This window comes from Phytophthora infestans, genomic scaffold, assembly GCF_000142945.1.
Source record: "Phytophthora infestans T30-4 supercont1.9 genomic scaffold, whole genome shotgun sequence".
NCBI classification, from domain to species: Eukaryota; Oomycota; class Peronosporomycetes; order Peronosporales; family Peronosporaceae; genus Phytophthora; species Phytophthora infestans.
The window spans coordinates 223,590-244,748 of NW_003303750.1; the positions used below are offsets into that span (position 1 = coordinate 223,590).

The window sequence follows — 21,159 nt, forward strand, 5'->3', positions numbered from 1 at the left end:
GTAGAAACGAGTTCTTTCAAAGGAAAACGTGGAGGAGCGGCCTTAGGCACTTCGACTCGAAGTTCGAGCTCAGTCCGAGCTGCCCACATCGAACTCTGCTTGGGGGCGGTGATCAATCGATGACACAAGGCGTAGCCACCTCCCATCACGGTGTTGCGCTTCACTGGTTTGCACTGCAACTTGCACTTGATACTGTGTGTGATTGCTGGCGGGATGCGTCGCGTTGATCGTCGTTCAGACTGAACGAGCTAAGACTCTTAGTACTGTACATGTACAGTGTAAGAGGAGCACACTGTAACTTACAGTTTTTGACCGACATCACGTTCGGCTGGACGCTAAACCCTTTAACATTAACCGATTTGTTCCTGTAACGGCGCCATCAAATCGACGGGAACGCGGGCAATGCCCGCATGCAGCACTTTAAAACATGTACTGTATATGTAGTGCAGCGCGCTAATGCTTGTCTTCGGCAGTTTGCCGACGCCGTGTTTAGTCCGCAACGAATTTCTGACATCCCACGGCTCCATCCGCTCAGATTTGCCAGACGTCGTTGAAACAAGCCCCGTCAGTGACGGGCCGTCACTGCCGGTATCGCCGGTGACGTTGTCCTCATTGACGACTTGCCAACCGGGACATGCTGATTCAGCATTGCTGAATCATCGTACTCTGTCAGTGAAGACAGTGGGCTAGCCAACCTGGCGCCCGGATTTGCAATCGTTGAGGACAAATTCAAAGTGCATGATTCCAAAGACCGCAATGGAAGTTGCATCGTTCAAGTACATGAACACGGTATCCTCAATTGAATTTGAACTGCAATTGAGCGAGTGATATATTATACTGTTTTACACCTTCACTTTGCCTCAACGATTTTTGAGTCGATTTTTGCAGATCGCAGTGATCAACATCTCGTTTGATCGCGGTTGCGGCACCTTTATGGTCTACATCCTTATGAAAAATTTCTTGTCCGGCAAGATCCGCTGGTCGAACATAGCGAATCCCCGCGCACTGTCGCCCTACCTCAGCTATCTCGAACACGAAGTTGATACTTAAGAAGACGTAGCAAAACTCTATCGAATCGCGGCATTACCATGACACCGTACAGAATGTATAATGAGAGGGTTTATATGATCATGAACACGCCACGTCTTGCTACACAATCTCCGGGTTCTTAACTTAAAATGTGCGTGGCGGGCTCATCCGAAGAGGTCGCCCTCTCTTCAATTGGCGAGCTTGCCATTATGCAGATCGCAGAAGGCACCCCGTCGGATCGTGTTGAAGCACATGTGGGCCTGGCATTTGCGACCACCGCCGTGGGAAAAGCACTTGCCGTTGCCGCGGTCTTTCTTATCGCAGCCTTCGACGCTGCAGGGCCGTACGCCGCCGTGCAAATAGCAAAAGCCATTACGTTGCGTGCCCTTCTCGCACCCTTCGTGCATACACCGCTTGCCACCGCCGTGGGCGCGGCAGAAGCCTCCACCCTGCGAACTTTTGCTGCAGCCATCGAAGCTGCAGCGCGCGCCGCCGCCGTGACCTTTGCACAGTCCGTTGGACTGCGCACGCTTGTCACAGCCTTCCATTCGGCAGGGCTTGCCCTTGATCCAACGACCATCCTTGTTTAGGAACGTGCCGGGTTTGCGCAGACACGGGCCGGCCATGGTCGGCTGGACACGACCGTCCGGCATAGGCATGCCGATAGGACGCTGTTGCATCAACGCCGTAAAGGACGTCGGCTGTGGAATCTGAACCTGTTGGAGGACGCGTCTCGGCATGGCGAACACCGGACTGAAGGCCGGGATTGCGACGGCATTTGCATTGTGATTGTGCTGCTCTGTGTTGAGACTATACATGATGGCGTCGATGAGGTCTTGGTCCCCGAACACCGAGCTGAGAGAAGTGCCGTTCTGAGACCGAGGCGTCGGGTTCGAGCGCGGGTTCGGACGGAACTCGAAGGGCTCGAGCTCCTGCTTAATGCTGGGCGTCATGGGCTTTACAAAGTCGCTGCTATGGGCATTGTTCATTGGCAACGGGGCCGTGCTGGCGTCGCCCGGACACGAGGACATGGAGGCCGTCGACGACGACGACGTCGAGCGGTTGTACACTGGCGGGAACATGGCGGAGTCAACTGGCGAATTAGGTGAACAGAGGCGCGGATCGAACATTGCTTGTGAAGCGGAAGTGGGTGGGGTACGAATGCTGCGGCGGAGGCAGCAAAACGTGGGATGCTTTAGTAATCTGTCGTGCTAAGCGCTCGCCGATTTGGAAATGGTCCCTGTCGGCTGGGATCGCAAAGGCCCGAGTTGCAGAACGGAGGTGGGAAGAAACGGAGACGGACGTGGACGTGGCCGCGATCGGCTTCAGAGAGTGGCACTGTTCGCTTACGCCCGGGCGATGTTGCCACAAGCAGATGCCGATTCTTTCAGATGTAGGAAATCTACAAATGACCGCCGCATGGCGCAAGCGCACCTGAGTGCCTGCTTAGCGGCGCCATGTGTGAGGCAAACGCTGTACGTCGGTACCCACACGACTGGACGGGATGATCCGTTGAGTGCCGCACTGGCGTCTAATTAGGCGTGACGGCAGAGGTCGAGCAGTGTAGCAGCGAAAGCACGATTCGGATACTGTACAGTACCGTAATTGATTTCAGATTGTTTGCGAATTGTTGTTGTTGGATTGTCCGAGGTCGTAATATGTTCGTAGAAAAAGGTATTGACATTTGTAAGCAAAATGTGCCGGGATTTTCGTTCCTTTGCAATTCCAGGCATTTGCTCTTGATACGAAGTGCGAACGGCAGGGAAAGGAGCGGCAGCCACGGTGTCTGTCCACGCGCCTAGTGCTCTTATCCTGCACGTGACACCAAGTTTACACGTAAGTTGCAGAAGCACTGGATGTGGAACGCCATCGCAAGGCTACACAGGTGTGTTCGTAGGGTATATCCTTACCTCGAAGAAGAGCACACGCAAAAAGGGTGCGTTGGCGTGAGGGCTTTCATACGGCGAGTGTGCGTCCTGCAGAAAGCCACCGCAACTCGAGCACGTCGATGCAGAGCGCATTGGCGAAACTTACCTGCAACATCACGTGCTTTGCCGATTTAGTTGTTGAAGGGTCAACAAGTGGAGTTGCATCGTTGCGTTACTCACAGGAAAGAAGTGCGCGGAAAGGACCGAGCTCAAAAATTAGTTCAAGTTTCCAAACTGTCAGCACTGGTTTTACTTTGGCATGTGTCGAATACGAGCAAGAAAAAAGTCAAACTAGAACTGAGATGTTGTTCACTATGATGCAAAGCGCATTATCCTCGGCGGGCATGGCTGCGGATCCACGTCAACAAACGGGGCTCCGGCCGGCAGCTAATTCCTGCCGAAACTATGTTCGCGCCCCTTGCTTGATGGAAAACTGGCGCTGGGCCGGGCCGCTCCGCCGCAACGATGTGTGAAGTCGACGTCGGTGCCGCGCGCACAAGCCCAAGATGCGTGACTTGCGGTGAAGCGGAGTTGGCAATAACGATTATCGATTGCCATCTTCCAGTTGTCCGTCATGCAGAATGAAGGTGTGGTCACGTTGATCATTCGTTGCTGCCGCAACCAGGCTTTCCTGAAACGCTATGTGCGACGTTACTTAGATAGGATATTCTCGTGTCCATGTCCTTCCTGGCCAAGTCCGGCGTGGCTCCTTTCGCCTGCTTTCAATCTCACCAAGATGATATACGATCTCTGCCACGCAGTTACTGCTGCGCTACACTCGGCGAAAGGCAAGTTAGAAGAACAGAATGCCACGTTACCCAGATTGCTTAGCCGTTCGGTGTTGCTCGATCCCACGCCGAGATGCTTGAAGCGGGGCCTTACTGCCATTGGAGTTTCTGCTGAGGGCTTACTCCTGAAGGAGTAAGCAGGCAGAGGGAACCGGCAACCAGCGGTGAGCAGCGATGTCTCATGGCATCTAGGCAAGGAGGTCTGTGTGGTATCGTTAGTATTACAGCACACGTTTTATAATTCATGTTGCCATGAAATTAAATAACGAGCTGGTGTGGATGCCTGTCATTCGAGCTCCTGGCCTGCACGACAACCACTAATTAATGAAATGTACCGTTGACTTATCGCTGCCAAACGAGGACAGGCAGAAAATTTAGTGTAGCCTGTCCTCGAGTCTTTCTTAATTCAAGGGCCTCAACGTGCGCCGATGACGAAGTTATTAATAAGTCGGATCTCTTTTAACTGGAAATATTTACCGTACAGCAAAACCTCTCCCAAATGAAGCTTGAGAAACATGATATCCTGCCGTACATGGTACAGGAATTACGGAGAAAGCTTCTGGTAACGAAATTTTGGTATGACTTTCTGTGAAGATTTAGCACATCTCACAGACATAATTGCGATCTATCAAATGTCTTCCCTTTTATGGTTTTTGTTTTGTTTTAGCTGTCACATTCGAGCGCGTGGCATTCTTCAAACGCCCGACGTATCAGTCTGTACACGTGCCCATGTATTATACTTTCATTTTGAAGGCATTGTCGAGGAAATTCTTAACGTGCCCTACCTGGCTTCGCACTAAAGCTAGCGCGCTTTATCTTTTTATGCCGCCCCCATCGTCATTCAGAAGGCTAAACGCGAATCGCAGCCACCACACTCACACGAGTGTACCCATCGTCCCTGGGTTTGGTCAGGATTCTGTCCACACACATAAGATGATAAGAAGACGCTTTTCGGGGTGAAAGCGGAGGGAGGTTGGCTGAAAATCAAAAGCTGTGGCAGCGAAATTTTTACAGGCCATTATTTAGATCAAAACAGTACTTGTCGTAAGCCCTGCTTCTGTGGTCCACTGTAGTCCGCTCATTTTAAAAAAAAAGTGAGTTTCCTCAACATACTGGCACATGTAACAGGAAATTACGCAAAGGCTACATGCACTGTGCATTCCGACCAAATTTGTTGTTTTGCTTCTTTTCAATGAGTTAATCACTTGCATGTATTGCGTGCGCGTGGGAATTGATTAGAACTCACAAAACTGCTACCGGAACATGTATCGTTTGGTAGTTATTTGTTTTGCTTTCAAATTTTGAACCAAAAAATCGAGCATGTGTCTAGACACTGTACCGTCCCGATATGGAGTCGAAATTAGTAGCGGTAAACCTGGTACCTGTATTAGAGGTGTACATGTACTGGCGAATTTTTGAATCTAGCAGCTCAGGTTACCGGAAATACTTTCTTAAGGGTTAAGAAAAACTGTCCGTGAAGCTCACGGTAGGTTCACACTGTGAACCTGAGTAACAAAACTAATAGATAATTATACTGTTCAACAATGTATCAGTATCAGACTGATAGAGCAATAGTCCCCAATGTGATCTGACTCAAACGGCGGCTAGAAGGCAGTACTTTGGCAAGGTCCGACATCAATAGTGCGTTGCAGGAACGATCAAGAGCTTCAAAGCAGCGGTGCTCTCTGCTCGCCTGGTAAACACCACGCTTCAGGTGGTCGTCAGGCTGCCAATGTTCAGAAAGCCTGGCGACTTTACCCTGCATATGTCGCCGAGCGTAGCAGCATGATCAGGGCCGGCCATTGCATGCGTTGTGTGTCGGTAGGATCCGACGTGCAAGAGAAGCGATTTGAACCATGTACGCGCTCATCTGCGCCGGCAAAAGCGGCGGTGGCCGCCGAATGCCATCGAAGTAGCGAGTTGCGCAGACGGCTCCGATGTCCTCGCCGCCGTCGCGGAGCTGAGCTGATAGCGCGCTGCCCTGCACGGCGCCCATCAAAATGCTGTAGATGTTCAGCTTACCATGTGCCCCGCGACAGATGGCGAAATGTTCTGGTTCCTTCTTGCCATTTTCAACCAGTTGCGGCGCAACCCTTTCAATTCGCTTTGCAGTCGCCACTTCTTGACGCTGTCAGAACAAGAGCGCACTCAGTCTGAAGCAGAGCCTTCCTTCACCCCAGCAAGCTCTTCATCGCCGCGGAAACACTGAGCCGCCGCCGCAACGTTGCCGGCAACACCAGCGACCAAGGGCTCACTTTTTCTCTGCCGGGGCGCTTGCAAACGAAAATCAGGTAGCTTTTGATTCCGTTTTTCGCATACCTCTTCGCCGCGTCTGCTCACCTTCCATACTTACTTGCCATATTGGATGTAGCCTTCGCTCTAGTTTTTTTCACGGCAACTTCAAGCCATAACTGCCCGGTCCATCCTCCAGAGAAGGTTTGCGCCGCTGCCCCCTGCATTTCCGGCCATGGACGAGGTGGCATTTGTGGAATCGCTGTTCGCGCCCGAGATGCGAGCGGCCGTTGCTACCTCGAGTCTCTTCCCGTCCTCGATGCCGCTTCCGTCTTGCGGCAGAGTCAAAGCGCTCACGGCAGAGCGCGCCCTCGTGCCCACGCCCCCAAGCAGCGGCAATTTCGTGCCCCCTCCGCCCAACTCACTGCTGGGCGGCGGCATCGCGCTCACTCAAATCCAGGCGCCGTTCCAGCCTCCTACGTCCGAAGACGCGCCGCTGTTCGCGCGACTCAATGAGGACGACATGTTCGGTCAAATGCTCAGCGATCAGGATTTCCCCGACTTGAATAGCTTCAAAAAGGAACCGGAACATGTTGCGAACAAACCCACAAGTGGCACCAACTCGCTGCTACTGGAACCGTTGGATTTGCCGCGAAACGGTGGAGAGCAAGGCCTGAAAGACGTGTTCTACAACTGCCATCAGTATCGATCACCCCCTTCGTCCAGTGGTGCTATGAATAGCTCCAGTGTTACGAGGGGTGGGATCTGTTCCACTAACGTCAGCTCGAGTAACACCGGCTATGGCCTCGACTCCAACATGATGCCGGTGTTTCCCTTGGGAAGTCAACCGTATTACGGCAACTATGCGGGTTTTCCCCCACTTTCTCCCGCCACCCACGCGTGGATGCAAGAAACGTCCTCTAATAATTTCCAGAGAGGCCACTCGATGAAAAACATGGTCGTCATGGCCAGCATGGGCTTGTCTTCCCCCATGGTGCAACATCAACCCAGTCCTGGGGCCGTAGACATGTTCAATCCAGCTGCAACAAACCCGCAACAACCTCCATCCCCAGGAGTGTGGGTCTCTTCATTGAGAAACAATCATTCTGAAGTTTCCCTTTCTGAAGAACGCAAAACGACGAATATGTTAGATGTCCTCAAGGCATCAGTGGAGCGACCTCCGTTCTCACTAACCATCTCACCTCCTGCCTCCTTAACCAACAAGGCGCTGAAAGAGCTCATCGTATCGGCGGATTTCGCTACGCCACCGATGATGGCTCGACCTAAGCGAGCCCGAACGGACTCGGGTAGTCAACCTAAAGCAAAAGCTGCACGAACGGCGTCACCGTCGCCTGTCGGTCAGGAAAACCTAAGTGCCAAGGCTAATGTCAAAACTACTAAAGGCAAGAAATGCATCGAGGATGGCTGCACCCGTCGTGCTCAGTCTAACAGTCGCTGCAAGGCGCATGGAGGCGGTGCACGGTGTCAATACTCGGGACCTGGTGGCTGCAACCGCAGTAGTCAAGGCGGTGGGTTCTGCCGTGCACATGGCGGAGGCAAACGCTGCGAGTTCCCGGGCTGTACACGTGGGCAACAACGTAAAGGCCGCTGCTACGTCCATGGCGGCATCCGCAAATGCCAATTCGGCAACTGCGAGAAGAAAGATCGAGGCAATGGCTTTTGCATCTCACACGGAGGTGGTAAACGGTGCGAACACTCTGGGTGTTCGCGAGCGGTTCGACGAGGACTTTTGTGCCAGATCCACGAAACGCAGAGTGCTGCAGAGATGGGCGAAGCGCAGAGCTTCGTGCTGTAGTTGTATTTCATGCTGCGGGTAGTATCATGTACATATACGCGAAATAAGTTGAATAGATTGCAACAAAACTGATACATGTAGCAACTGTGTTTGCAACTGATCACCAAGATAGGAAAAGCTGTGGTGAGTTGCTTCTCGAGCTGCAACATTTCCGCTCGCCAGTCGTTGCTCCCTCTCGCATTTCGATGCAAGAACACTTCAACTTGATACCGTATTGCAAAACTCAAAAGTCAATCTTCAGAAATCGCTCCTGACGCCAGGGCTCCAGCTAATGCAACGTTATTACACTACATAGAAAACTTCTTTATGGTCGAATATGGTTGGCACTTTTGTACTTAGCGTATCCAATCCTAATTGTGTATGTACTTTGAATAGCTGAACGTTGTTGTGAGTACATGTATTATAATGCTCCACTCACATATGTTTATTTACATCATACATTGAAAATGAAGCTCTGTGGACTGAAGACGGCCAGAGATGCTGCATTTACCAAATAATCTAGCTGACTTCTGCAGCTTGAGTACGGAAAAAATTAATTTTCTCGAGTAACTTTTGAATAATTAATGGTAGAAAGTTGAGTCGACGCAGTAACCAGGACTGACGAGGGTCCCAATCGTTCGTCGTCACAAGCCTTCCAAAACTTAACGCTGCATCGTTGCAGTGTGACTCGCCGTTCGTCGTGCCGCCTGCACGGCCGACATGCTGTAGCAACATGACTGCGGAGCTGGTGCCACCGGAGTTCCCGTTTGTTCTTCAGGATGATAATGTTCTGCAGGGGGTGCTGCTCGCAGAATTACTAGACCACGCGGCTTGTTCATGGCCTTGACCACTAAACTCATGGCTTCAAACACACGTGAGAGCTTCACCCAATGTGGCGGGTACTTGAATCTCGCCACATCCATGAGCAACACCATGTCTCTCTCGGCATGATATCCTCCAATGGGTGAGAAGTGGCCGTCTCCGGTCTGCCCAAGCACCTTACGACTGTAATTTAGTACTACAATCTCTGAGCTCGTAGCACAACTGCGCTTAACGATTTCCCTGAACTGTTCCAGTGTAAAGTCACTCGTAGCTCGGTAATCCTCCGTCAGGACGCCGTTGCAGCGTGCCAAGCAAATGAACTCCGACATGCTGATGCCTCTCTCTTTGGCCACACTAAGAGACGTGCAACAATCGAAGAGTTCTTCACTAAACCATCTCCATGGTCCTTTCCACAGTCTGCCAGGGTCGATTTGTAGGGCGTTAAGACACATCGACAGCGTTGACAAGCCGCAGTACGCAGGTTCTGCCTGTGTGGTGAACTGTTCGGCCAACGGAAAGTAGATTTGCATGTAGTTTGTGCTGCTGTTGATGGCTTCGGTGAAGAGTTTGCGGCCTTCCGGACTGGAGAAGGCGATGCAGCTCTGAGGTAGGTGGCGTCGGTGGAAACTGTTCTGTAGCTTTGTGATGGGCGGAGGTGTGTAAGCCATCTGCGGATTGTCTGTCTGCTGTTGCTCGTCTAGTGGAGCTGTGTTTAGCTCCTCCTCTACGTCATTTTTGGTCCTGCATGGACACTTCATGGCTGGCGGCAATCTGTCTTCAGTTCGTGGGTGTTAGGATACTGAACTGTGCCGGAGACGGAATGATGCGGGTTTGTGTAGAGATTGTGTACACAACCCAGCATAACTAAGTTGCTGTTTAGTGATCGATTACGTTTTTATGTCGAACAGTGGTTGCTGACAAGGTGGCGATGTATGGGCATCGTAAGCTGAGAGCTGTAGGTTTGACGAGCGCAAGGTGGCGGCAACGTGAAAATGAGCAGCAAAGGGCTCCTCCCAAAACGACGTGATGTGGTGCACGTCAGGAAACTTCAGCACTGCAAGTTGAAGTCGTAGTGGAGCTATTAAAACGTTATTTACAGCACAACTTGACAAGTTGTAATTTTCACTAGCAGAAACCACCGATATCGCGTCGTCGGTAGGTCGCCCAGTTAGGTCACTAAATGCTGCCAATGTAGCTGCCCATTCAGTCAATAGGCTCCGAAATATCTCTATGGGCTCTTGGACTCGAGTCGCGGAGGAAGAGACCGACAGCTCGGGTCCATGTTTGTATCGAGACAACCGATAAACATATTTCATGAATTCTTTATCGAATCGGAGCTGCAGTGTGTCACTACGGCGCGGGTAAATAGTGACATTTGAACTACAATGAGCCTCCGAGCGCGCTGGAAGCAGCGCCGAACGGAGCCGAGCACCAGCGTGGAGCTAGGTGCGTCTTCCGCCAACGCCTACTTCACATCCAAGCGGATTTGTCAGCGCGTACCTCGCAAGACCAAGCCATCTCCTCTGAAGGAGCGACAGGCTGCTTCTGCAGCCCAACGACGGGCTGAAAAGCAGCAGAGTAAACGACAAGCCGCCACTGATGAAAAGCAGGAGGAAGAGCAGGAAGAGCAAATATCTGGACTGGAACTGCCATCTCATAGTCAGCTACTGGCAGAGTTGCGGGCAGCAGATGAGCACGTGGAGTCGAAAGGTCGACGCTTCGAGCAGCACTTCCCAGTATGGAAGAGCGAGCTCCTCGCCGGCTACAACCTGCTCTTCTATGGCGTGGGCTCTAAGCTGACGCTGCTACAAGTGAGTAGTGCAGTTTTATATCGTGCTATAGCTCAGAGATGCTCATGTTTTATTGTGTCTTTAGGACTTTGCATCGACCTATTTAAGCGACGGCATTGTGATGCAGGTGCATGGTTATCTGCCTGTTGTTTCGCTTAAATATCTGGCTGAGACTATCCAAAAAAAGGTAAGTGAAACTTTACTAAAAAATGCTTGTGAATAAACGTTTACTGACAGTGGTTAATAGATCTTAAACATGGAGGTAAAGCAAAACGAATCGCTTTCTCAACAGGTAACAGACCAGACACGTTTATTCTCATCGGATTGTAGCTAACGTTACCACTTACGTAGTGTCGAGATATTCTCAAGGCGAAGCCATCCCGACATGTGCCTCCGGTGTACATTCTTGTCCACTGCATCGATGGTGTGGCGCTACGTAATCCAGAAGCTCAGACGTGTTTAAGCTGGCTAGCGAAGGCTCCTTTCATTGGTCTCATTGCTTCGATGGATCACATTAACGGTCCATCTATTTGGAAAGAGGAGGATTTACTTCGGTTCGAGTGGCTTAGTCAGAATCTTGACACATGTGTGCCATACACGAACGAGGTTGAGTTGCGACTAACCAAGCGTACGAAGACGACGGACGCTACAAGCAATGGCGTCAAATTTATTCTCCAGAGTCTAACACCAACTGATGTGGCCACGTTGCAAGAGCTTGCACGTCAGCAACTCGCAGCTCTAAGCTCGTCTAAAAGTCGTGATCGGAAGCATAAAGGCACGAAGCTCCCGCCGTACCAGTCGGTGTATGAGGCATGTCGGAAGAAACTGCTGCATTCTACGCCGTTGGCGATGAAAAACTCCGTGAAATGCCTTGAAGATCATGGTCTGCTTAAGAGATGTCGTGTTCATACAGTGGAATATCTGGAGATCCCTCTGCCGGAAACGATCATCAAGACCGATATTCTTCATGTAGAGGATCAAGATTGAAGCCATGAGAAGATCGGACATGGCGCACGGTAACTTGATTGAGCTCTTGTACCTATAGTCCTAGCAGACTGAGAAGTTACGCTCAAATCGCACTGATACTGTGGAAGTAGGTAGCACCGGCAAGCGTTGACACCGTGAGCGAAAGTCGGACTGAAAGGGGCTGCTTCTGGTCATACGAAGCCAATTGTGCCATCCGGATTTTATGAAAATATTAATACTTACTGGGGGCTTGAATTTGCCATAAAACTATGTTTGCTGTCCCGCGAAGTACGTGCTGGGGGTCGTTACGGCGTAAAGTTAACTCAATTGACCCCGTCTAATTCCCCCGCCTATGCTACCGTCGAATCGGAAGTGAGCAACCTGCAAGTTGAAGTTGCCTTGTGTTCGCCATCACAGTCGGATGACGATCTTCTGCTTGGTGCCGGGCCATGATCGTCGCCGACGCATAGCAAGATCCACTTGTCCATGGCTGCTCTCTGACCAAAGGAAGCGTGCCGCGGGCTCACGTGGTCGCATGAGCCGAAGCGTGTCTTGCCGCGGCACACGGCACCCCGCCAGCCAATGTGGGCACAAGACGCGTGCCTTCAGAAAATTGCCGCTTCCTATTGGCCCACGCCGCTCCGGATAACCCAGTCAAAGCCACCGATCAGCCTGAGGACGACAACGTGTATACACGCTACAATCATTTTGATCCACAAAATGGGCAACAGTTTGGTACCCAAAACAATATGGACACATTCAGCATCTTCGATTATCGACGAATGATCTTGCTGATTGTACCAATAATACTCCATCATTAGTCCAAAAGATTTATTTCTCGCTCCAACTAGTACCCATCTGAAGCCAGTTAGGCATAATTTTGGGAGCCATCGACACCTTATCCATTCTGTGTCCCCACCACTGAGTCAGTCTGCCTGTCAATCGCGCCGACCCAGATCGCTTATCGGCATTCTGCTATTTGTAGTCTTGCTCACGAGAACCCTCACGTCCTCAGGCACTGCATCTACCGATTCAACGTCCGTACTATAAGCAGCTTCACAGCCTCATATCTGACACGACAAAGAAAGTATATTTTCAGCCGACACAAATGTGGCCACGCACCCGCGAGTTACCCACGCGTTTTGCGCCTACGACCCATTGGAAACTCTTCCTGCGAGAGGACAAGCAGCTCCCTAACGCCGCTTCCGCCGCCGCCAAGGCTCAAGCACGCGCGCCACACCACCGCCACAGTACCGCCGTGCTTGTGACCAAATCCACACCGCCTCCCGCAGGCTTGCTTGGCTCAGTACATACGCATCTCTACAACCGTGGCCCACCCGCTCAGGAATATATCCGTTTCCACCCTCTGGTTATTAATAACCCCTCCAACTCGACTCATAGAGCCATTCCGCCTCTGCACAAACCGTTCCGCAGAATTCAACTAACCAAACGGGCGCAAGGAGTTAATCAGCTGAGCCAGGAGGACACTAAGGAGTGCGAATTGCCACTCGACATGGAGTGTGGCTGCAAGACTAAGCGCGAGAAGGAGCAGCAGGAGAAAGAGGCTCTAGAACTGGCCGAGAGACGCCGTCGAGATCAAGATAATCAGCAGCACGAACACGACAAGATGCACGCTATGGTCAACAGATCCACCGTCACTAACAGCGCAGTACAGAGCAGTTTCCACCGCCGACATCTGCCACAGGACTGTATCGCCTTCTCCAGTCCGGAAGGCCGCAAGCTCTTCACCGACGCCATCAACAGCAGCACAAACTACATGCAAATCTACTTCCCGTTGGCCGAGCAGTTTATTACCCAGGCAGAGCCTGCGTTCTGTGGCTTAGCCACACTGGCCATGTGTCTAAACGCCCTACAAATCGACCCTGGCAGACTGTGGAAAGGACCGTGGAGATGGTTCAGTGAAGAACTCTTCGACTGTTGCACCTCTCTTAGTGTGGCCAAGGAGAAAGGTATCAGCATGTCGGAGTTCATATGTTTGGCACGCTGCAACGGCGTCCTGACGGAGGATTACCGAGCTACGAGTGACTTTACACTGGAACAGTTCAGGGAAATCGTTAAGCGCAGTTGTGCTACAAGCTCAGAGATTGTAGTACTAAATTACAGTCGCAAGGTGCTTGGACAGACCGGAGACGGCCACTTCTCACCCATTGGAGGATATCATGCCGAGAGAGACATGGTATTGCTCATGGATGTGGCGAGATTCAAGTACCCACCACATTGGGTGAAGATCTCGCGTGTGTATGAATCTATGCAACAAATGGATCCGTCAATGGACTTGCCGCGTGGGTTGGTGGTACTGAAAGAGGGAGCCCATGCAACGGGCCCCTCGCTCGTTAAACAACAGCTTATTCACTGCGACGAACAGACTGCTGTGCCAGTGATGCCAGCTCCGCAGCCATGTTGCTACAGCTCGTCGTCGGTCGAGGCAGCGCGCCGAATGACGGACCCCACTGTTACGGCTCAGAATTAGAGATGGAAGGTTGATGCGATTTGGACCGTCGTGCGTCCTAGTTGCTGGCCTTCCTACCCCACTATCTATTGCAGGTATTTGGACAGCGCTGCATTGTGATCCTTAGACGCGAAAATGCATTTAACCGATGCAATATAATGTACCATGATTGATATCACTGTGTGCGTCATTTTATTCATGAAAAAAAGCTAAAATTACATAACGTTTTTTTTGGGAGCTGAATCGCATTCTTGAATGACTTGTAGTAAGAATTGATCGTGGTGATTTTTTCTGTTACATGTACTGCTTCCATATCGTACTTAAAGTGGATGTTTGCTTAAGCCAAGTCAATTACAGATTTGCGCCATTTGCGTGAAAATTAGTACTCTGTGAGCATCCAAAATGTGTTTGAAAAAGTGATTTCATTACAGTCCACCTAACGCAAAAGCTACACTACCGGTTGAAGGCACGCTACTCGACTCACAACACTGAAACATATGTACGCGTCTTGACCATTGACTTGGACTCACATCGAGACACAGCTCCAAACAGGTGACACTTAAAACTGGTAGTTGTAGCTAGGGCGCTGCTCCTCATTCTTGATAAGGAGTGACGCGATCGACGGCAGCTTGGGTGATCCATAGACCACCTGTGCGGGCTGGGTCCGGTACACCGTTGGCATTTGGAAGTGCACAGCCGGACTGGCAACCAAGAAGCTCGGGCTTTGAGTCTTCTGGACGGCCACCTCACTCATCGGGGAGCACGGCTCCGACAGAACAAGCTCGAAAGCAGCTTTGCTGCTCGGGCTGGCAGGTCCCTTAAGGATCGTCAGCAGCTTCGCTCGCTGCTTCAGCAGGTGGTCGCTGTATGAACGACGCTGAGCCTCGGACTCGCAGCAACGCAGAGCTTTCTCAATCGACCAGATGCTCTTGTGCAGTCCGCGGATTTGACGGTGCGGCCAGCGTGGTACACCGTTTTTACGGCAGATCTTCTTCATGAGCGTCATACAGATACCAAAGATGTTGGCCACTTCGGCCAACGGCTTCTCGAAGTGTGGGCGCAGCATGTCCAGCGTGATGGACTTGGAAGCGTTGGGCAACGCACGAGCACGCTTCTTGGCAGGCGAATGAATAGGCTGGTTCGACGGCGTCGCGGCCGGAGAAGCCACCATGGCTGTCATCGGCGCCGCTGCGTACACACGCGACGGCAGTACATTGAGAGGAGGCAGTGCCATGCGTTCCTGAGCGGCATAGTTGGCGTGCGGCATACCACTGAAAGGATACTGTTGCAGGTGTATCTGGAACGCCTCGGTTGTCGAAAGGTGCGGCAAGCGGATCGCTGAAAACGCTGACATGCTCGTCGAGGTGCTGGTTCCTGTGTGTCCGAGGCGACCAAATGAATAATGAGGCAGAGACTGCGTCGCGATCGCCATGGGGGCGGACGAAATTGGTTCCGGACCAGAAGGCACGGCGGACAGCAGCCGAGTGGCTCCCTCTTGTCAAGCATGACAGCAGGCAGCAGCGACCGAAAAGGCAGGGGCAGCGAATCCGATCCACAAGCTCCATCAAGTAACTTGCACACAAACCGGCCTCTTGACACCCTGAGTCAAGACTTGACAGCATCTGGTTTCCCGGGTGGATGACAGCTTCCAGCTGCGAACGGAGACTGTAAGAATCCCAACGCGAATAGAGACTTGGACCAAGTCTCGATGCTTTTTGCCTCGACGCTGCTACGATGATCGACGTGTAACCGCGTCTATGGTGACCGTGTGATGCATTTCGAGGGGTCGTACGACGGCACATGCACACGACGACATTGCAGTCTCGTGGCACGACGACGGAGGGCTCTTTCCTATTTGCATAACATGTTTCGAAGCTACATGTACTTGTTGTAGGTATGACGTACACAGCACTCACCGGTGCTGCAGTCCACACGGTTTCACAGCCGACAGTCAAGGTGACAGGCTGGTGAACTGTACGCGGGGTCTTATGCTCTCTGCGTCTTTTACATGCTGGGGACACTCTGGTGATGCATGGGTGACCCCGAGCAAGAGTAAGAGCGATCTCGCGGGGTCGCGACGCTACGTCCTGTCAACAGCAGTCAGAAGCGTTGCCCCGAAGCAAGACAGAGGCGGGCGGGTAGGACCTCGACAGAGGCGCTGTCCAGTAGTTTGGGGTGGTCGTGCGCGACTGTCACCGAAGCACCTGTGCGTGTTGAACACAATTTTTAAGGCGTTGCCCGCGAGGCAAACTGTATGCTCGTGCAGCTTTGCTCGATCGCCGAAAGGAGTTGCCAGCGGCAAGTGGCAACTCTGCCGCCTGGATTCTTAGAGTCTAACCGAGCAAACACTAAGTTCATACATGTTTTCTTGACCGTTATTAGAGCGAGGAGAGTTACTTTTGCCGCCGCCTCTGCTGCATTCTTCGGCCCACTAAAGACATGTACTTCGAGGTGGTAGATACAGTCAATCGAGTAGCCTGATTACCAGCCAGCGTTACCAGGGACTTGCGTGGAGGGGTAACCTCCGCGCAGCGGGAGCCATCTGGTCGGTCAAAGGACACCGGCTCCGCAACTAAAGGAAAGTCTTCACAACTTAGTCTTGCCCCCATGGTTGAATGAGTGCAATATGAATAAACAGCAGCGTAAAGTCATCATCATTGTGGACGCGCTTATGGGCACGGATCTTGTGCAGAATATTGCGGAAGCACGGGAAGACATGAATCTCATCAAGCTGCGCCCCTACTGCATACGCATCTCACTTTCTTCTCGAATCTGGGCTGCCCAGACGAGAAAAAGTTCCAAAAATTTTACTTCGAAGCAAAACTTTAGCGGAGACTTTGATCAGGTCTCTAGTGCCTCCGTGAAACCAGCTGGGCCCCATCAAAATACAGAAATCTGCCTGAATAAGGAACGCCTGATATAAATTAAGAAATGCCTCGCTAAAAACAGACTATGATATCGGATCATGTGCATGTACCGGTATTGAATTGAGTTAAGATAAATTGAAGATTCGGATTTTGAAAGAGACCGGGTGATTCCAGCAGTGCTGAATCGTGGAAGCGCTAGCTTTAGACCATACAGCCTCGCACCAGAGCAGTGCAGTTAGCTGGTCGACGCTGTACGGGCTGTCGAGGCCTTCGCGTAGGCGATCCGATGCGAACATCATTTTTGCGATAAGATGTAGCGTTTAAATGCTATTGATGATCCCCTCAACACGGACGTTGCTTAGAGAGAGACCAACCTCTGCGCCTTCTTGCGTACAGCCTTTTCCACAGGCCGTCCGCACAGCACAACACTTGATTTGATTATATAGCATATTGTCGTTTTGCCAGGGGCCGTTGGAAGCCCAAAGCCCACTCAGCTAGCTCATTATACGACAGACTAGGTGAGCGAGCATCCTCTACCTTCTCGGACCAGGTGAGACGGAGACGATTGGAGGACATTGGGGTGCTGAGGACGCAGTCAGCTAGTGAGCTTGTATGTAAATGTAGGAATGAAGTTCGGCTCGTAGGGCTTGAAGCGAAGGAGGATCAGCTACTGCGCACCTTTTTTTTAAATTGAAATCAAAGTCAGTGCCTGGATTGTTTGTTTTGTCAGTACCTTGCCCATCACTATCCCATCTCCCTAAATCTTTCCCGACTATAAAAAACGCAAGGTTATTAGATGAAACCCCGTTCCTTATTCAGGCAGATTTCTGACGGTTATTAAAAATGGAGGCGGTATTATAACATGCCAATGGTCATGGCAATCTCCTTCAAATATCTTAGGGTGTGCGCTTGGGTTCCAAATTGGCCACGTGTGGTGTAGCTTTCTCAGTGCAAAGGCGCTAAGTACCTGTTGGGCTGACGCTGGGACCGACAAAAGTGCTGTTCTTATCCTAGTCTATCCCTTCAAGTCGTCGGTGGCGTGTGTGGACGTGCTTAAGTCGAATCCTGGCAGCTTTTACAGGTGAGCTTAATACATTTTGAATAGCGTCCGGCGTATCGTCGATAAATGGGCGTGGTCGAAGTTGGATATATTCATGATGGAGAATTTTAGACGGTGAAAAAATGCAAAAAGTTAAGCTGAAATGACCAAAAAAGTTATCAACTTTAACACCCTCAGTACATGTACCCGGCTTGGCTCGTAATTTAATTATGTTTAAATTAAGGTTCCTTAGTTCTCCTGTCAAAAATCCGACCGGTAGGACGCCCATAAATCCTACGGGTTGAAGAGTGGTGATTTACAATGATAATTCCTAAAGGTATGTTTTAATCTTATCTATACTAGCTGTCTTGTGATGCTGCCAGGTGCTGGTGTAGCACGTTCTACCTGTCATGGCTCCACAGAGCGCATAATAGCTATTGCTAAATGTCGACCGCCTGGTCGATCGCGCCACGCGCTTCTGAGGGTAAGTACGCAAAAGATAGAGTGAGATTGTATCCGCAATTACCAGCCACTAACCTAACTGACCATCACTCCTACAGTTCGCAGCTGACGGCGCACACCAGATCCTGGTCCAGATCCTCCTTCTTCAACACTCCTCCTCGCCCAGGTTGATAAACTGCAGCTCCGGTCTACGGCTCTCGTCACCCCGCGCCAGCACCCTCGTCTTTCAGTGCAACCCGACTTCAGCTCTGAGCTCCATTAGTCTTGGTGCCTCCACAGCCTTCGTCATCAAATCCGTGGACATGCGCCCAGTCTCGCGATACTCCGGATTCAGCACACCTTTCTTAGTGTAGCTACCTACAAGCTTAATCCGCACATCTATGTGCTTCGCCTTGGCCGACGAGCCTTCTCCATCGAGCTGCTTGAGGGCTGCCTGATTGTCGCACCTCAACGCCATAGGCATCACGTGCTCAACCTTCAATTCGCCCAGCAACTCTCGGATCCCCAGCAGCTCCGTAGCCATCACCGACGCTGCCGTGAACTCGGCCTCCATCGTAGACAAGGACACGCCCCCTTGTTTCCTGCAGGTCCAGCTGATCGGCATTCCGTCCATCGTTACCAGGTCACCAGTGACCGACTTGCGATCTTCCTTGTCGGCCGCGTAGTCCGCATCCGTGTACGCTACCACCTCGAGCAACTCGTCCGGCTCTTTATCTCCACTCATGCGGAGACGCAGCTCCTTCGTGCCGTCCAAGTACCGCATGATCCTTTTCGCCAACTTCCAGTCGGCAACCGTCGGTCTGTGCGTGCGCCTCGACACCTTGTGCACCGCAAAGGCCACGTCGGCCGCGTACAGCGCGCAATCCACATCAGGCTGCCGACCAAGGACTGAAACTTCTTCACCGTCACCACCTCGTCTCCTCCTGAGACAGGTAAAGCCGCGCCCTCAGACGCTTAAGCTTCGTTCCATTCCACTCCGATCGGTGTACGCACGCCGTGCACCTTCTTCATGCTGTGCGCTTTCAACATGTCGATGATCGTCACCTCTTGGTCCAAGTCATAGCCCTCCGACTCCGTGTAGCTCACCCTCATGCCCAAGAACTTACTTGCTTCCCCTAGATCCTTCACGGACAGCACGGACAGCTCCTGAACGTTCTGGTACTCGCCGCCCGAGTCTGTGCGCAAGACGTGGATTCGGCAGTCAAACCGCTTCTCAAGAAACGTCAGGAAGTGCTCGAACTGCTTGGCTGCCGCATCCTTTGTCTTCTCCAAGAAGATTCGGCAGTAGTTTGTCTTGTGGTCGACGAAGCTCACGAGGTATCTATTTTGCAGCCTGTCGCGCGGAGTCATGGGTCAGATCTGAGCAGATGACTCCACCGACTCTGTCGACTGGCGAGTGCTCCCCGGTGTCCTTCGAGGACTGTCGGCTCTTCGTTTGCTTGCCTTGGGCGCAGGTCAGGCAGTTGACTCGCTTGTTATCCGACAATGCGATGCCTGTGCTCGGGTCCTTTGCCAGTCTCTCCACCGCATCGTAGTTCAGGTGGCCTAACCGCCTATGGAACTCCACCAAAGCTCCCTCCTGCATATCTTCACCGTCTCGGCGCCTTTCTGGTCCAGGGCGGCCATGATCACCTCCGAGGGGAGTTCCCGTCTTCGCTCCACTGTACCTGCCACTACCAGCACGTTCCGCCGTAACATAACGTCGAATACCACACGACCACTGCTCCGATCGGCCACCACACGTCGTCCGTTCTTGCGCCCCAGTGTGCAGCCCTTCAGGTCAAGCTGGTCATACGATATTAGGTTGTGCACCACTCCCGCAGCGTAGTACACCTCAGTGAGCTTCACCGTTTGTTTAACGCCACACGCAGTGACGCACAGAGTGACAGATCCCTTCTTTGTGATGATTAGCGGGTCCCCGCTTGGCTGCAAACACTCGGCCTCGCAGTCCTCCACTTCGTCCAACCACGTCGCGTCGTTAGCTAGGTGTCTACTGGATCCGCTGTCCAGGATCCACACGCCGTCTGATTCGTCCACCGACTCACTCACCGCCAAGGTGATGTCGGGCTTCTTCCTGTCCCACCCGACCAACTCGGGGCACGCCGCACGCAGGTGGCCCACCGCACCGCACTCGTGACATTTCCTGGTCTCCTTTCGGTGCTCTGCCACCGCACTCACGACTTCCCTGCCAAGGTTCTTGTGTTTTGCAGGTTCCAGCTCCCAGGACTGCGCAAATTGTGCTAACTCCTCTGCGTGTTGCAAATAGTCGGTCCGGTTGCCGTCCACCTTGGCCATCAGTACCGTACGCAAGTCCTCAGACGCGTACTGCACGATATTGTTCAGAACGAGGTAGTCCGTACCGCCTCCGGTCGCCTCCGAAACGGCCGCCATGTACATGAAGTGCTCGGGCCACGACCGTTTACTGTCCTTCGGTGACGTGAAGAGCTTCACGGCTTGAGCTGGCGTGATGGTCGTCTTGAAAGTCTGGAGCAACCGCTCCATAACGTACTGGAGCATAAGGAGCTGGTTCCACCAGCTCTCGAACTGCTTGTTGTAATAACGCTCGGCCTTACCCGAGAGATAGTGACCCAGCAAGTCCACCTTCACGTCCTCGGTCCACTGAAACCCGCAGGCCGATTCCGCCATAGCGACTTGCCGTTCGAACCTCCGCCTTCATTTCAAAAACCCAGACCCTAGGCCGACGTATACCTCTGTCCCATCGAAAGGCCTTATCTGCAGTCTCTTCTGGCGAGCATCAGGGGATCGGATGCCGCCGGCGTGCGCCGCCGCTGGAACCTTTCAGCGCCAGCCGGCGGTTGTGCCGCTTGTGGTTGTGGCGCTGGTGCCGGCTGCGCAGCTTGTGCTTCTTGCGCCGCAGCGTAGAGGCGCTGCAGATGAGACATCGGCATCCCGTATCCATGCTGCTGCTGCGCCTGCTGTCCGAAGAGCTGCGACATAGCTGTCGGTCTGC

At 52.2% G+C, this 21,159-nt stretch overlaps 8 protein-coding genes across 8 annotated transcripts; 4 read left to right on the forward strand and 4 right to left on the reverse strand.

Moving 5' to 3' along the window:
• Positions 1-1,103: 1,103 nt before the first annotated feature.
• On the reverse strand, positions 1,104-3,050 carry PITG_05727 (uncharacterized protein; the record flags this gene model as incomplete). Its single annotated transcript, XM_002997942.1, has 4 exons — positions 1,104-2,193; positions 2,464-2,524; positions 2,787-2,841; positions 2,940-3,050. The coding sequence occupies 4 exons, from the start codon at positions 3,048-3,050 to the stop codon at positions 1,218-1,220; spliced, it is 1,203 nt and encodes a 400-aa protein (XP_002997988.1).
• A 1,517-nt stretch (positions 3,051-4,567) lies between these two features.
• Positions 4,568-5,954, forward strand: PITG_05728 (uncharacterized protein; the record flags this gene model as incomplete). Its single annotated transcript, XM_002997943.1, has 3 exons — positions 4,568-4,701; positions 5,398-5,603; positions 5,755-5,954. 3 exons carry the CDS (start codon positions 4,568-4,570, stop codon positions 5,952-5,954), a joined length of 540 nt encoding a protein of 179 aa, XP_002997989.1.
• Positions 5,955-6,212: 258 nt separating this feature from the next.
• PITG_05729 (uncharacterized protein) lies at positions 6,213-7,793 on the forward strand (the record flags this gene model as incomplete). Its single annotated transcript, XM_002997944.1, has 1 exon — positions 6,213-7,793. The coding sequence occupies one exon, from the start codon at positions 6,213-6,215 to the stop codon at positions 7,791-7,793; it is 1,581 nt and encodes a 526-aa protein (XP_002997990.1).
• A 641-nt stretch (positions 7,794-8,434) lies between these two features.
• PITG_05730 (glutathione gamma-glutamylcysteinyltransferase, putative) lies at positions 8,435-9,352 on the reverse strand (the record flags this gene model as incomplete). Its single annotated transcript, XM_002997945.1, has 1 exon — positions 8,435-9,352. The coding sequence occupies one exon, from the start codon at positions 9,350-9,352 to the stop codon at positions 8,435-8,437; it is 918 nt and encodes a 305-aa protein (XP_002997991.1).
• A 627-nt stretch (positions 9,353-9,979) lies between these two features.
• Positions 9,980-11,371, forward strand: PITG_05731 (origin recognition complex subunit, putative; the record flags this gene model as incomplete). The annotated part of the gene is made up of 4 exons (XM_002997946.1): positions 9,980-10,405; positions 10,470-10,571; positions 10,632-10,676; positions 10,736-11,371. The coding sequence occupies 4 exons, from the start codon at positions 9,980-9,982 to the stop codon at positions 11,369-11,371; spliced, it is 1,209 nt and encodes a 402-aa protein (XP_002997992.1).
• Positions 11,269-11,887, reverse strand: PITG_05732 (uncharacterized protein; the record flags this gene model as incomplete). The annotated part of the gene is made up of 3 exons (XM_002997947.1): positions 11,269-11,531; positions 11,594-11,645; positions 11,732-11,887. One exon carries the CDS (start codon positions 11,885-11,887, stop codon positions 11,762-11,764), a length of 126 nt encoding a protein of 41 aa, XP_002997993.1.
• A 457-nt stretch (positions 11,888-12,344) lies between these two features.
• On the forward strand, positions 12,345-13,877 carry PITG_05733 (glutathione gamma-glutamylcysteinyltransferase, putative; the record flags this gene model as incomplete). Its single annotated transcript, XM_002997948.1, has 1 exon — positions 12,345-13,877. The coding sequence occupies one exon, from the start codon at positions 12,459-12,461 to the stop codon at positions 13,839-13,841; it is 1,383 nt and encodes a 460-aa protein (XP_002997994.1).
• A 502-nt stretch (positions 13,878-14,379) lies between these two features.
• On the reverse strand, positions 14,380-15,174 carry PITG_05734 (RWP-RK domain-containing protein, putative; the record flags this gene model as incomplete). Its single annotated transcript, XM_002997949.1, has 2 exons — positions 14,380-14,478; positions 14,530-15,174. The coding sequence occupies 2 exons, from the start codon at positions 15,172-15,174 to the stop codon at positions 14,380-14,382; spliced, it is 744 nt and encodes a 247-aa protein (XP_002997995.1).
• Between the last annotated feature and the right edge of the window lie 5,985 nt (positions 15,175-21,159).